Below are 14184 nucleotides of genomic sequence, written 5' to 3'. Positions count from 1 at the left end.
GGTAACTGCATTGCTGCATGCACAACGGACAACGCTCACAATATAGTTAATGCTATTAATATGTGTGGATGGAGACATGTAAGTTGTTATGTTCATAGCTTGAATTTAGTGGTGCAAACAGCTCTTAAATTAATATCTGAAATAAGAGATAAAGTAAGAGGAATTGTAGGTCATTTCAAGAGAAGCCCTCAAGCAGCTGAAAAACTTAAAAATATGCAAATTCAATTAGGCTTTATACCACCTTTAATGTTGATTCAGGATGTTGTCACTCGTTGGAATTCAACATATGAGATGTTTCAGCGTATTCTAGATCTTAAAGTTCCTCTATCATCAGTATTAGTTGATTGCCATTATGATGCTTATTTGTCCAATAATGACGGGCTAATTATTTCAAAAACATGTGAGATATTAAAATATTTTAAGGAAATAACAGTAGAAATAAGTAGTGAGAAATGTGTTTCTATTTCAAAATCTATTGTATTTAGTCGAGCACTACTTAAGTATTGTACTCATTTGGAAAATCAGTCATATGATTCACCGCAATTAACAAATATGGTTTCCAAATTAAATCAACAAGTACAACAAAGATTTGGATCACTTGAAAAAATACAAATTTTGGCAGAAGCCACGATTCTTGATCCAAGATTTAAAAAATTTGGATTTTTTAGTGAAAGAGCATTTTTAGAAGGAAAAAAAACATTAATTGATAAAGCTACATCGATACGGATTGAAAATAATATACCAATTGTGACACAAAATCAACCTTCTGTTACTGGAGGAGATTCTATTTGGAACGATTTTGATGAAGAAGTAAGTAGTCAACTGATATCTACAAATCCAACTTCTGCAGCTATCATTGAAATTGATAAATACCTTCAAGAAGGGTTAATTCCAAGAAATAAAAACATTTTAAAATGGTGGAGAGACAACCAAAATGTATATCCACGTTTGTTTGAACTGATGAAAAAACGCCACTGCGTATTAGCTACATCAGTGCCCTGCGAACGAATATTTTCTAAAGCAGGGCAAATTATAACTGAAAAAAGAAGTAGGTTAATAAGTAAAAACTTTGAAAAAATGATATTTCTTAATTTTAATTCTACATAATGTTTTTTTTAAATATTTAATTAAATGACTGTAGTTCTAAATATTTTGAATACCTATTTTAAAACTTTTATGATATCTTTATTTTTTCTGAATTAATTTTATTTCCTAGGTTTGGAAACATTGTTTTTGTATATAGAAACTTTATTGTAGGTTTACTTACTTCAAGTTATTGAGTACTTGTTTTATGTTTGTTGTTGATATAACAGGTTCTAGAACATGAATAAGTTAATATTATTTATGATTATATAAATACATTTTTCATTATTAGTAAATATAAAAATTATAAATTAATATATAATATTAATATGAAGCACATTTGGTAATATTATCACCTATATATAATAATTATTACCATAATGTTTGTTTCAATATCAATTAAGAATTCCAATTTAGAATACAAACATTAGTCGGTATAGATATTTTCAAAATATTTTTATTTATGGAAATAATTTTTTTTTCTTGTTACTTAACAACTGTAATTTCATTTCAGGTAATACTTTTTTTAATATTGTAGAATTATAATTTAAAATGATAATTTAAAAAATCAATCATTAATCTCAATTTAAATGTTATAACTTTTAAATAATAATAACACTCACCCATGATGAGTTGATGTAGACTTAAAATGTTGAAATTAAATTTAAATTGAATTATATTTAAGTTACAATTTGCACAATTTGCACAAATTCACATAACACTAATGGTAATAAGTAATATCAGTTATCGCTGGATCATGAAGAGTTATTATCAAATAAAATATTAAATAACCTATAAGGAAAGATTAACCTTGATAAAGAATCGAATCACAATTCTCATGATTCAGAATTAATTTAAAAGACGTTCTAAACTAAATTCAATTCTTAGTAGTTCACACTGAGTCATTGAGTCACAGTACTATGGCACACTGATTCAACTCACTCAGTTCACCTAAAAGAGTCAACTCTTTCAGTTGACTCACTCACGAACTACCCATCTCTAGCGTATATTGAACATCTCATGGCTGCCTAACTTTTACTTTTGGCCCTGGCGATCGAGCCATGGGTGAAGATTTCATTTGTTGGCTACGGCCTGGACGTCATAATAATATAATTTGGTAACTTTGTACAGCATTCCCGTTTTTCTTTATTTTCGTCCATTTCATTGTTTCCTCTATTCGTGTATTGTCACGAGGTTTCTTTAAAAATAACTTAAATGACATTAATATATTTTAAATATTTTAATATAATTATTCTATTTGATCTCTTGGCACATTTGCTCATTGACTTTTGGTAAATCAGCTGAAAATATTATTTTCGTCCACCCTATAATTATTTTTGTCATGTTGAGTGTAATAAAACCTCACATGTGTTGGACCAATCTAGATGTGCTTAGCAGTCTCAAGGCTCGGTATAAAAGGCCTAGATCCATATTGACCGATGTCAAGTTCTTAGTTTGAACATTATTGCAATGATAACCAATTTATTTTATTCAATATTGCAAAGTACGCTCCTGTCCTTTGGTCAAATCGAACAAAGTCAATACAGCATTGTCAGAGATTATTTTCTCCCTCATGTCCTTTTTGTTTTATTTGTCCTGTAGCTCAATTAATAATTTGTAATAATTTTAACTATGACTTGAAATATGTTATATAAAAGAATTTGTAATTTTATTTTATTTTAAACAATTGTAACTGACATTATTTTATTGTACTTTGGGCATCATTATTTTATTTAAACTCATTATATAAAATAAAACATCATCGCCTATACTACTCGTCTACCAGTTTTTAATTCCTTTTCCCCTAGAGTTAAGGTAAAAAAATTTAGTAAATTAAAAAACAAATGTGTCAGTTATATTTAAAATTCCACTATGCTCCGGTATGGTAGAGCCTCGGCTAGTATTGAATAAAATCATAAAATATTCATTTTTGTTATCGTGTTTACTCATAAACGTCTTTGTGGTGTTCTCGAGTATCAATTAAAATGTGCAATTGACTATTGTTGTACAGCAGTTGCAATAATTATTAAATATTTATTTTTAATGACTGTAATAATTAATGCGTGTTGTAAATTATTTCAATTTTGCAATCGTTATATTTGCAATTTTTTGTTTGCGCGTATTTGTTGTTCCCTTTATGATTATTTTTGAATTATAATAATTTTTAAATTGTTAATATTATTAGGGAAACGACAGTATTAATTTAATTAATTTTTGTAATTTTTAGACTGTGCTACTGTTGTGCCACAATAACTAAGCTAGAGATTGATGGCAGTNTTACTGTTGTGCCACGATAACTATGCTGGAGATTGATGGCAGTCATCACTATTGGATTTATTGAACAGGTAATTTATTTTCATTTGTCAAAAGAAATTTATTGCTATTGACTTTTCTTAAAATACAGTTCATCTTTATACATTTTAATTAATTTACTTGGCATATATTAATCATTAGTTTGATTTGTATTTCATTTATTGGTGCAATATGTACTACATCAGCCTATACAATCTCTCTCTCTCTATATATACAGGGTGATTTTTTTATCATAACCACTCAATTACTTACAGAATAATAATAATTAAAAAAATTTTTTTTATTATTATATTTAGTTACACATTACTCTTGAATTATTAACTATGTAATACTTTTGAAGTTCATCCCTTATGCCNTGTAATACTTTTTAAGTTCATCCCTTATGCCTTGGAAGGGGGTCAACTTTGTTTTTTTAAATGGTAACACATATTTTTAATTTAATAAAATGTTTGAGTTTTTAATTTAATAGTAAATGGCATTAGAATTTTTAATAAAACTTAATTTGTTTATTAGATATAAACATTTAAAGTTTCAAATTTTTGAGTTAATATATAGGTATAATACACAAGGGATTACAAATACAGGCTAATTGGTTTTTTATGATATTGCTATCACAGTAACGAATTGTTTATTATCAATTATGACTATCAATAGAAATACTTTTGTATTGTCAGTTAGTGTATTTATAAACTCACAACAATGTACCTTACTATCATTGATAATAACAATGCTGTGTATCTGCTAATATCGATGTCATAAAAAATCAATTAGCTACCTGTATTTGTATTCCCTTGTGTATTATACCTATATATTAACTCAAAAATTTGAAACTTTAAATGTTTATATCTAATAAGCAAATTAAGTTTCATTAAAAATTCAAATGCCATTTATTATTGAATTAAAAGCTCAAACATTTTATTAAATTAAAAATACGTGTTACCATTTAAAAAAACAAAGTTGACACCTTTACCAGGCATAAGGGATGAACTTAAAAAGTATTACATAGTTAATAATTCAAGAATAATGTGTAACTAAAGATAGTAATAAAAAAAAATGTTTAAATTATTATTATTCTGTAAGTAATTGAATGGGTTATGATAAAAAAATCACCCTGTATATATACACATATATATAAATACATTTTGTCACTTATATACTTTATATTGTAGATATTTTATTATAATTATGGTAATGGCAGTATTAATTGATTTGACTTTGTAATTTTCAGTCTGTGCATCTGTCTTGCCCGGTTGACTGTGATTTATTAGCGGCCAACCGACCTAAAGAGTGCTGGCTCTAATTCATAATAATTGTATTACACAGGTAACTGACTTTGACTTATTTTATTTGAAATAAATTTAATTACTTTGCCTGCTTTAATTATTAGGTCGGTGGGTATTTTATTTATTGTTGGTTACAAAGTAATATGTACTGTATCGGCCGATAAGATCCAAATGTTTTTGTATGTGTATATTTATTTATATTCAGTTATGCGATTATTTATTAGCAATTTTAATTTATATGAATATCTTTACTGATGAAAGTATAACNATTTTAATTTATATGAATATCTTTACTGATGAAAGTTTAACGGAAACAACGTGATTATTTATTAAAATGTGTAATTGATAATCGTATGACAAATGAAATATTTAAATCTTCTTTTTTTTCCTTATTATAATAGTGACTATTAATTAATGTGATTTGTAAATTTTAGATAGTGCACGGCCTTTGGTAAATCTACAATATTTTCACTTCTGTTGATGTGTTGATAGTTCTGTGCTGTTGGTTTTCTTTTAGCTTATGCTTGCCCTCCCTTACTGTTTGCCATTCCTCCAAAATGGTACTGTAAGCTTTTTGTTGTTATCTTGGATTTTATTTTGATTTATATTGTTTACTTTTAGCCTGTCAAACTTCCATTCCATAAGATATTGCCATTCGACGACGAAGGATCATCACGATTACTATGTGCGCAGTCCGCTCTCGGAGTTTATCGAAAATGTTTATTTCTTATTTAATTTACAACGTAATTCCTTTACTAATATTATTGTATTGGTTTACGTTTGAGTCTCTCATTAAACCGTATTTTTCTAATAATAATTATATCAATTTGTACTTTGAGTATAGTACTTCAATAAGGACGNAATTTGTACTTCGAGTATAGTACTTCAATAAGGACGAAATTTTTTTATGTGTGTGATCGTGACAATAAATAAACATTAATTAATAAAGAAACGTTTATTTTTTTTATTTTTAAAAGAAATTAATATCCTTTGTTTACAATATTATTTACCATGGGTCGAAAAATAATAAATTATTTTAATAAATAATTAATAATTTAATAAATTATGAACTATATTAATGCATTCAATTTATATTTCGAGTACTGTATTTCAATATGAATAAAACCTTTTTTTATGTGGTTGTTGCCCAATATTGAAACATGATTTTTCCTATTTATATTATTTCTTTTATTTGAAAAAATAATAATTTATTATAAGTGTGATATTATTAAAAACATTAAGACTTCATTATCTGATATAAAAAATATCATATCAGATTTTACATTCTATACATGTCAATTATTGTATACGACGACTCTCTTACTTAGTAAATGACAAACAATTCACTATTGTATTATTTTAAAAATAATACTTGGAATATTCGTTTTTGCCTACTCCATAAAATACATTCAACGTACTTTAATTTAGAATACTCTACTTTAACATGAATATTAATCGATTTTAGTAAGTATTCTACTTCTGTATATTTCCCTCCACAAACCCAATCGGCGCGCCGTAATTCGAAATTCCCCTTCGTTATCTTCTATTACCTATTCGATACGAGTAACCGTGTCACATTTTATAATTACTATTTATCAGAAAAGCTCATTATTTTTTTGCATTTTTATCGTAATAGATAACTTAAATAAAAATCATAGTAATCATTTCTAAGTAACTTTTGGTATTTAAAAAAATTCTACAATTGAAATATCCAGAACTTAATTAATTTTAAAGATATACTTTAACTAAAAAAAAAAAAAAAAGTTATCATTTTGAATCCCTTTTGTGGGCAGATAAGGGGTCAGATTTATATAAAAAAAAAAACCAAATGATAGATAAAGACATGCATCTATATAAAAAAAAATTATACTGATTTGGTCATTTTTGATAAAGTTATAACAGTTAACAAAGTTATAAGCTTTATACACTGGACTACAATGAACTTTCATCAGAAACAAAAATGTACTTTTCTAAATCAACTTTTCGTGATGTTTTCAAATGTGCAATTAGACTTTTACTATCACTTCTAAGTTTTAATATTATTACTTATTATTAAAAACTAAGTATTTACATAAAAAAAAAAAACAATTAAGAACAAAAAAAAATTATTTTAAATTTATACTGATTTTGATTATTAATATGTTAAAAATAAGAAAATGACATATTTAATCTATTTTTTTAATCCCTTAAAGTTGATTTTTGTGAATGTTCATAATAAAAAAAAAAAGTATTTATTTTACCATAACTTTTAGTTCAATTGGCAAGTTTGAAATTGACATCATTAAATAGAAAATGTTATGAGAATTAAAAAAATTGTATCGTTCAGATTAATATGCAGTCAGGAAGTTTTATAATTACTATTTATAGTAAATTTATCTGAGTAGCTCAATATTTTTTTGCATTTTTATCTTAACAGGCAAAGTTGTTAAAAAGATTTACTCAGTTAAAAATTAAAAATTTGATTATAATTGTAAAAATCCATTGTTAATTCAGGAGATACTAACAATAATTTTTTTTAGAAATGATTTATATAGCAACATGTTACCAAAAACTTTGGAATATTATAGTCTAGGAGTAGTACACACAAATAGAGTAAAAAAATGATTAAATTACAAAGTAAAATGATTTAATTATGTAGTTGAAACCTATCATATAAAATGATCATATCAAACTTGATTCGTCAATAAATACTCTGAAAACATTAGAAATGAATGATTTTAATTGTCTGTATGGAGAACATGAGATAAGTAACTGTTTCATTGATAAATTAGAAATTTTTTTTCAATTTTTGAGTGTAATTTCTTCAACTAGATACGAATTGTAGTAATTTGACATATCATTGAAAAAAGTAGGTCAAGTTAGAGTAGAAAAAATAAATAATAGTCATAAAAAAATACCTTCTCAGCTTCGCATCGAAGCTAAAACTTAAAATATAGTAAAATAATTTTAATATGAATAAAAAATTCTTCTCGTGAGTGACAACGACAGTGATGGGATCCTTGATCTTTATTGAAGTTATTGAATCTAAATGAGATAAATATCTAAGGTTTCAATATAAAAAAAAAAATTATGTTGATTTGTTCATTTTTGAAAAAGTTATGGTAGTTTTAAGAAAAAAAGTGAAAAAAATGTCAAAAATACTGATTTATAAAATTGTAATTTTTTTGGAAATTTCTCTTATTTACGGGAAACGAGAAAAATGTTTTCAATTTTTGAGGTTAATGTCTTTGACTAGATATGATTTGTGATCTTTTAACGTATTGTTGAAAGAAATCGGCTTGAGAGAGCTGAAAAATGTGGTAACAGGCACACAAAAAAATAATAATAATAATAAAAATTATTATCTTCTCAGTTTCGCATTGAATCTAATAATATTCTAATTATAATTGTGTTAACATTATAGAAAAATTCGACAGGTTTGTAAAAAAAGTGAATTTTTACAAGAATGTTCATTACAGTGATTTGACATTATACAGCATAGTTGTCATAAATAAGTCCCAATTATTACAATAAACTTACACATTATATATTAAATAAATAAAATTATTAATAGATTATACTGTAATGTATACCCAAACTTATATACTTATAATTGATGAAATTTTTAGTGTCAAACATTCATTAAAAAAATAAAAAAATTAAATACACTTAAAAAGTAAGTCAATTATAAAGCATAAGTTCAAACAAATTTTAAATATACCAATAAATTTAATTAAATATATCAAAAAAATTTGTATTATAAATATATTTACGAGAAAATGATGGAAAATATTTGTATACCAAACATGTAGTTATTAACTAATATAACATCCGAAAAAAAAGTTACAATGAAGATAGTTAATAATCTTACCCAATCAATACAAATATGAAAACTATATTTTTATGATACTTCAGAAAAGGATCGGGTAAAAAAATAGTCGAAATTATAAAATGCTTATGGGCAAGCAACAAAAAAATTCTGATCTTTGTCAATAATTTTTTTTTCAACAAAAGCACTTGATCCTGTTGAACAAAATGTCTGTGCACCATGCAAGTAACTTTTCAGAAAAGCACTTTTTGCCTTATTATATAAAAAGATTAGATTTACCTTTGGTTGTTTTGGCTCAGATGTTCTTAATGCTTCACGAAAGTAAGCATCTACTGCATAATTTGCCTTGCGTTCTCTTTTTGGCGGTTCTATCCAGCTTCCAATTCCTATTAACTTTTGTTTTTCTCTAAAATAGAAAACGATATAATAAAAAAATTAATAATAACTCAATTAAAAGTACTTCTCGACATAGGGATGTATAATGTTCAATTTTTTTTATATGAAATATTCAAAAATATTTAACACAATCATAATTAAAAGTTAAGGTTGGCCTGACCTAGTGAGTAGAAACGTATGTTTCAACGCATGGGATCCCGGGTTTGTTCCCAAGGGTGTAAATAAGATATTTCTTGTGATTTTCTAGTTAGTGGTGTCATAATAATCGTCAGTCCATCATTGGTTTAGCCAAGAATCATCTTTGACTGCCTAATATATGGGTCATTCCATATGAAATCATCTAATGTGTGTGCTGGTATAGTTCAGAAATTTATGAAATTTATATCATAGCTTCTTAAAGGTCATTGACAACAGAAATATATTTTCTTTTTTATTATTTTATTTTTACCAGATAGCGCATTTTTTATAATTAAAGACATGAAAAAACAGCCTATGTTTTAGAGCCTATAACTTCACATCCAAATAAGTTATAAATTAATAAACTTATAAAATTAACAAATTTATAAACTTAAGAATGAAATTGAAGTACTATTTAATATGAGTAAAACAGTGCTAGTTCCACAGTGATAGCTTATTTGGATATGAAGTTATAAGCTCTAGAACATAGGCTGTTTTTTCATGTTTTTAATTATAAAAAATGTGCTATCTGGTAAAAAAAAAATAATAATAAAAAAAATATATTTTTGTTGTCAATGACCTTTAAGAAGTCTATGATATAAATTTCATAAAATTCTGAAATATTAGGCACACACATTAGGCGATTTCACATGGAATGACCCATATGAAAGAGGGCTACCACCCTCTGTAGCATGTTAAGTTCAGGAAATAGAAAGATGTAAAAGTGTTCATTATTTTAATCATGATTAAAAGTTAATATTTTTTTTTCACATAAGTACCAAAATTTGAATCAACAATAAATTATTATTAAGTACTCCCTTGATTATAAAATACTTAAAAGTAAATTACATATAACTCACATCTTTAAATTCATTTAAGAAAACATAATACTCACCTATAATCTTCACCTTCAAAAGTATACAATGATTCTGTTGGAGCATCCAATGTAAAGTTTCTTAAAGATGATTTCCCTAATGACTCCAATTTTTGTTTCATTTCTTCAGTCTAAAAATATTAAATTAAACTTAGTATTCCGTTTATTTAGAAAAAAAAAAGTTTTACTTTTTCTTCTCCTTTTCGTAGAATAGTTTCGATATCCTCATCAGTGATTTCAGAATCTTTAGATTGAAAAACATGATTTGCACCATGTCTTATCATATTGAGCATTTCATCTTTGTTCAATGCATTTTTTTGATTGTCAACTAAACGTCCTTGTTGTATAACTAATTTATCTAACCTCAGTTTAACTTCAGCCCTTTCGACTATCTTTTCTTCTACTGTATTTTCAGTAATCAATCGAAAGACTCTAACTTGTTTCTTCTGGCCAATACGATGAGCTCGATCCTAAAACATATTCATGGTTATTTCTTAAAATATCACCACAATCAAAAATGAAATTTCTCACCATAGCTTGTAAATCCATCTGTGGATTCCAATCTGAATCATATAATATGACTACATCTGCAGTAGCTAAGTTAATACCAAGACCACCAGCACGAGTAGAAAGAATAAATACAAACTTTTTACTATTTGGTTCATTATACTCATTGATTTGTCGTTGACGATCTTCATGAGGTGTTTGTCCATCTAATCTACAATACTGAATTTAAGAGATTTAAATTATAAAGTATTTATATGTCAAGTAATTAAAAATTTAATAATACTAACACTGTATCCTCACCAGTGCATATAATCTTCTAATATATCCATCATACGTGTCATCTGACTGAATACTAAAACTCTTGAACCCTGGTCTTTCAATGCTTTTAATAATTTATCAAATACAACCATTTTTCCACAGTTGTTGACCTATTTAACATAGATCAATTAATAAAATGTTAAAATTATACAAAATTAAGTAATGTCTTACAATATGTTCGTCTGTTGTGTAAGGTGGACCAGGTTCAGCTCCATCAAATAAATAAGGATGATTACTACACTTTCTTAACTGCATGAGAATATTTTGTAAGCGCATCTTTTCAACTTTACCAGCTCCATTAACAATATCAATATCTTTCATTAAAACTTTGGTGTACCTAAAGTATAAAGTAATTTATAATATAATTAATAAATATTATGTCTAGAATTTTGACATGCATACCACTCTCTTTGTAATTTACTGAGACCAACATAAACTTTTACTTCTTTCTTAGGTTTTAAACGTTTTTCAACTTCTGATTTTAATCTTCTTAAGAGAAATGGTCTCAAAACCTATAAAATAAATAAGCAGTTAGTGATATTGCTAATTATTAGACTTTTGAATCAAACTTGGAATATTAAATTTGTGTTGGAAATCAAAATTAAAATAAAAAAATCTGAATCATTAATGATAATTAAATAATTAAATGCATGGATTATATGGACTGTTTTGTACATAAAAATATTTCATTTATATACTTAGGTACGAATACAGTAATGAACATCCATCGCAGGTTCTCATTATTTAGCACTGTCGTTGGCATGATTTCAAAATTTCTCTAAACTAACAGGTAACACTGTTCACATTTAGTATTCAAGGTGATTTATCAATCTTGAATGTTAAACACAGATATAAATCTCTAGTTTCTAGCTATATACTAAAATCCTAAGCCCCTCTAAATAAGCTGCACCTGGAACATATTTTACCTTTTTTCCCTTTTAAAATTCAGCTTTTTCTCCGATCGCCTCGATTCCCGAACCGTTTGGCGGAGCGCGACGCTTAGTATATTACAATTACCAAAACAGTTCTACCTCTAATTGTGTTACGCCTATGCATCTCATATCTTGCTCCGGCTTTCTACGTCAGGAGGAGATGGTGGTCCCTCCTGTTGCTGTGGTGCCGATTCCTCCTTAGCTTCTTTAAGAAGGCGTCGCAATTTCGCCACTTTTCGCCTCGCGATTTTCAAACGCTTTTTCATTGTTATTTTATTTTTTAACGTTTCTAAAATAAAGATAAATATATTGAACACATGAAAGATAATTGAAGGTTATTTTACCTTTACTTCGGCAGTCCCACCTAAGGTGGTACGGGCTGTTGCAACATGAAACACCCTGTGAAAATTAAAATTTCATTTCGATGTTACTTTTTAAACGGTACGCGTGCATAAATCTATAGTATACTTACGTTTGCTTTTTTGTTGCCCGCTTTCGACGGTCCGACGAGACGACGGCTGCCCGTAATAGTTATTGTTTATTGTCGGTTTTATAAATATTTGTTTCATTATGACTCGACAAATACTACTAAATGATTTTCCCAATCGCAGGGGAATTTTTGTTGACTTTTTTTGTGGCGCGATTAAAAAGCGCTATTTACTTATTTTGCTGTATTTCCGGACACTCACTAGGATCCACGTATGATTTACATCGTCATCGTTTCATCTGATCTCCATTTATAAAAAGTGATTATTACCATAAGTTTTTTATATAAATATATAATTTATATATAGTTCATACATAAATAGAATAATAATAATTCATATATAATTTATAAATAGTTTTTTTTTTTTTATAATCATGCCCGGTTTTTGACCACAGAATTTAATTTTTTTATTTTTTCTAAACGTGGTAAACCGGTGTGTTTTGTGCTACACCACCGTCGCCGACGGTGTCAGTTTACACAAATATGTACACGTTAGTTAATTGTTTTCGATGCGACGTCTCCTTCAGTCTGATGGACATTTGCGTTCGTTTTTGTGTTACCGGCATTTTCTGCCCAGCGACTACGTTAGCAGTTCTGTGCGCAGGGTGCTCAACCAGAACGCCGTACCGTCTGTAAGTAATAATTATAATAGTTAACAGTAATCGCTACAATTGTCTTCGATGATCTTGCTTTTCCCTTTAAGGTCAATGTCACGGAGCAACATAATGAGGCCGACTTAATAAATTTGTATAATTAATTTCATTAAGAATCGTAGTAACGGTTACGGAATGTGACGGTATTAATTCGTTCACTTTTTTTAAACGCGTATATATGTATGTATACGTTGTAAGTATCGCGTACACAACACGTCAGGTTCCGTAGCCGAGTTATCCTGAATTGTAACAATAAAAGTTGGCACCGTGTAGATTGAAATTGTTCGCGCGGTGGACATTGATGTTGGTAATGCTGGACCGTTCGGAGGAAAAGTCGTCATTGGCGGTGTTGGTGCCAATGGAAACGATTTAGTGAACATTATACGCATAATAATAATAATAATAAATTTACCTTATGAATTCTTTGCACTATTTCTCATTGACACATGTGCAGGTTACATATTTTGACGTATATCTTATCTTCTTCTACGACCTCTCCGAGCCATTTGTGGTGCTCGCCGGACATTAACTGCCAATCCTAAAAATAGTTATAACAATAAATATAAGTTAATAAATGTTCAAATATACTTACTTTCTTGTTGTATATTTTCCCGATGTTCTTTTATTTCATTCCCAAGAACATTACAAATATTAGTAATGAAGTTATCCATAGATAGGCATAGGGTTTCGGTTTGAACTGAAGTTCGACAAAGAGGACACACATTATTTTCTCTCAACCAAGTATTTAAACAAATTTCACAAAATGTATGGCTGCAATTAATTGTACACGCCTAAAAAAAAAAACAAATTTACATATTAAATTTTATATAAAATATTCATTTTCACAATTTATGACTAAATTTNAAAAAAAAAACAAATTTACATATTAAATTTTATATAAAATATTCATTTTCACAATTTATGACTAAATTTTATTTATTTCCCAATGATAATGAGATATTCAAAATCATTTTTTTAATCTAATTTATGGATGCGTAAAATTCAAGTTTTCTTGAACTAACATTTTGTCGTAATATGCACAATGCTCTGCATTACACATCTTACACTTATCAATATTTAATATTTAATTAATATTATAATTATATTCAATATATCAATATTTAATACCAATTGTATACAAACAAATAATTAATTTATCTGTCATAACATATACATATTTGTACACTAACTATTACATATGTATATACATGTTAAATTGATTATTCTATACTATGCATATTATCTTTAAATAATTATCATGTTATGTGTCAAATTTTATGCAATAAACTGAAAATCACTAAAAGCGCTGGTGGCAACACCCCATGATGGGGGTAATTAAAAATAATATAAAAA

At 27.2% G+C, this 14184-nt stretch overlaps 2 protein-coding genes and 1 long non-coding RNA gene across 3 annotated transcripts; 2 read left to right on the top strand and 1 right to left on the bottom strand.

Annotated features, from left to right (window-relative positions):
• Positions 1-23: 23 nt before the first annotated feature.
• Positions 24-1107, top strand: LOC126902818 (zinc finger BED domain-containing protein 4-like). The gene has a single exon (XM_050680443.1). The coding sequence runs from the start codon at positions 61-63 to the stop codon at positions 1105-1107; it is 1047 nt and encodes a 348-aa protein (XP_050536400.1). The 5' UTR covers positions 24-60.
• Positions 1108-1274: 167 nt separating this feature from the next.
• On the bottom strand, positions 1275-11835 carry LOC126902817 (chromatin-remodeling complex ATPase chain Iswi-like). The gene is given in 9 exon segments (XM_050680442.1): positions 1275-1316; positions 8767-8893; positions 9956-10065; positions 10123-10404; positions 10466-10660; positions 10729-10869; positions 10931-11096; positions 11162-11271; positions 11791-11835. Coding segments are annotated over 9 exon segments (1188 nt in total). The 5' UTR covers positions 11821-11835; the 3' UTR covers positions 1275-1289.
• Positions 4545-5539, top strand: LOC126902819 (uncharacterized). The gene is made up of 3 exons (XR_007703345.1): positions 4545-4719; positions 5114-5239; positions 5301-5539. It is a non-coding gene; the product is annotated as an uncharacterized LOC126902819 (long non-coding RNA).
• Positions 11836-14184: the final 2349 nt, after the last annotated feature.

The sequence above is a fragment of the Daktulosphaira vitifoliae genome, unplaced genomic scaffold (genome assembly GCF_025091365.1).
Source record: "Daktulosphaira vitifoliae isolate Bord-2020 unplaced genomic scaffold, ASM2509136v1 Scaffold_3, whole genome shotgun sequence".
NCBI lineage: Eukaryota > Metazoa > Arthropoda > Insecta > Hemiptera > Phylloxeridae > Daktulosphaira > Daktulosphaira vitifoliae.
This window is presented reverse-complemented; position numbering and strand designations above follow the sequence as displayed.

What these genes read in the sequence shown, in the direction of transcription:
- LOC126902818 (XM_050680443.1), top strand. Translation starts at nt 61, where the DNA reads ATGTGTGGATGGAGACATGTAAGTTGTTATGTTCATAGCTTGAATTTA.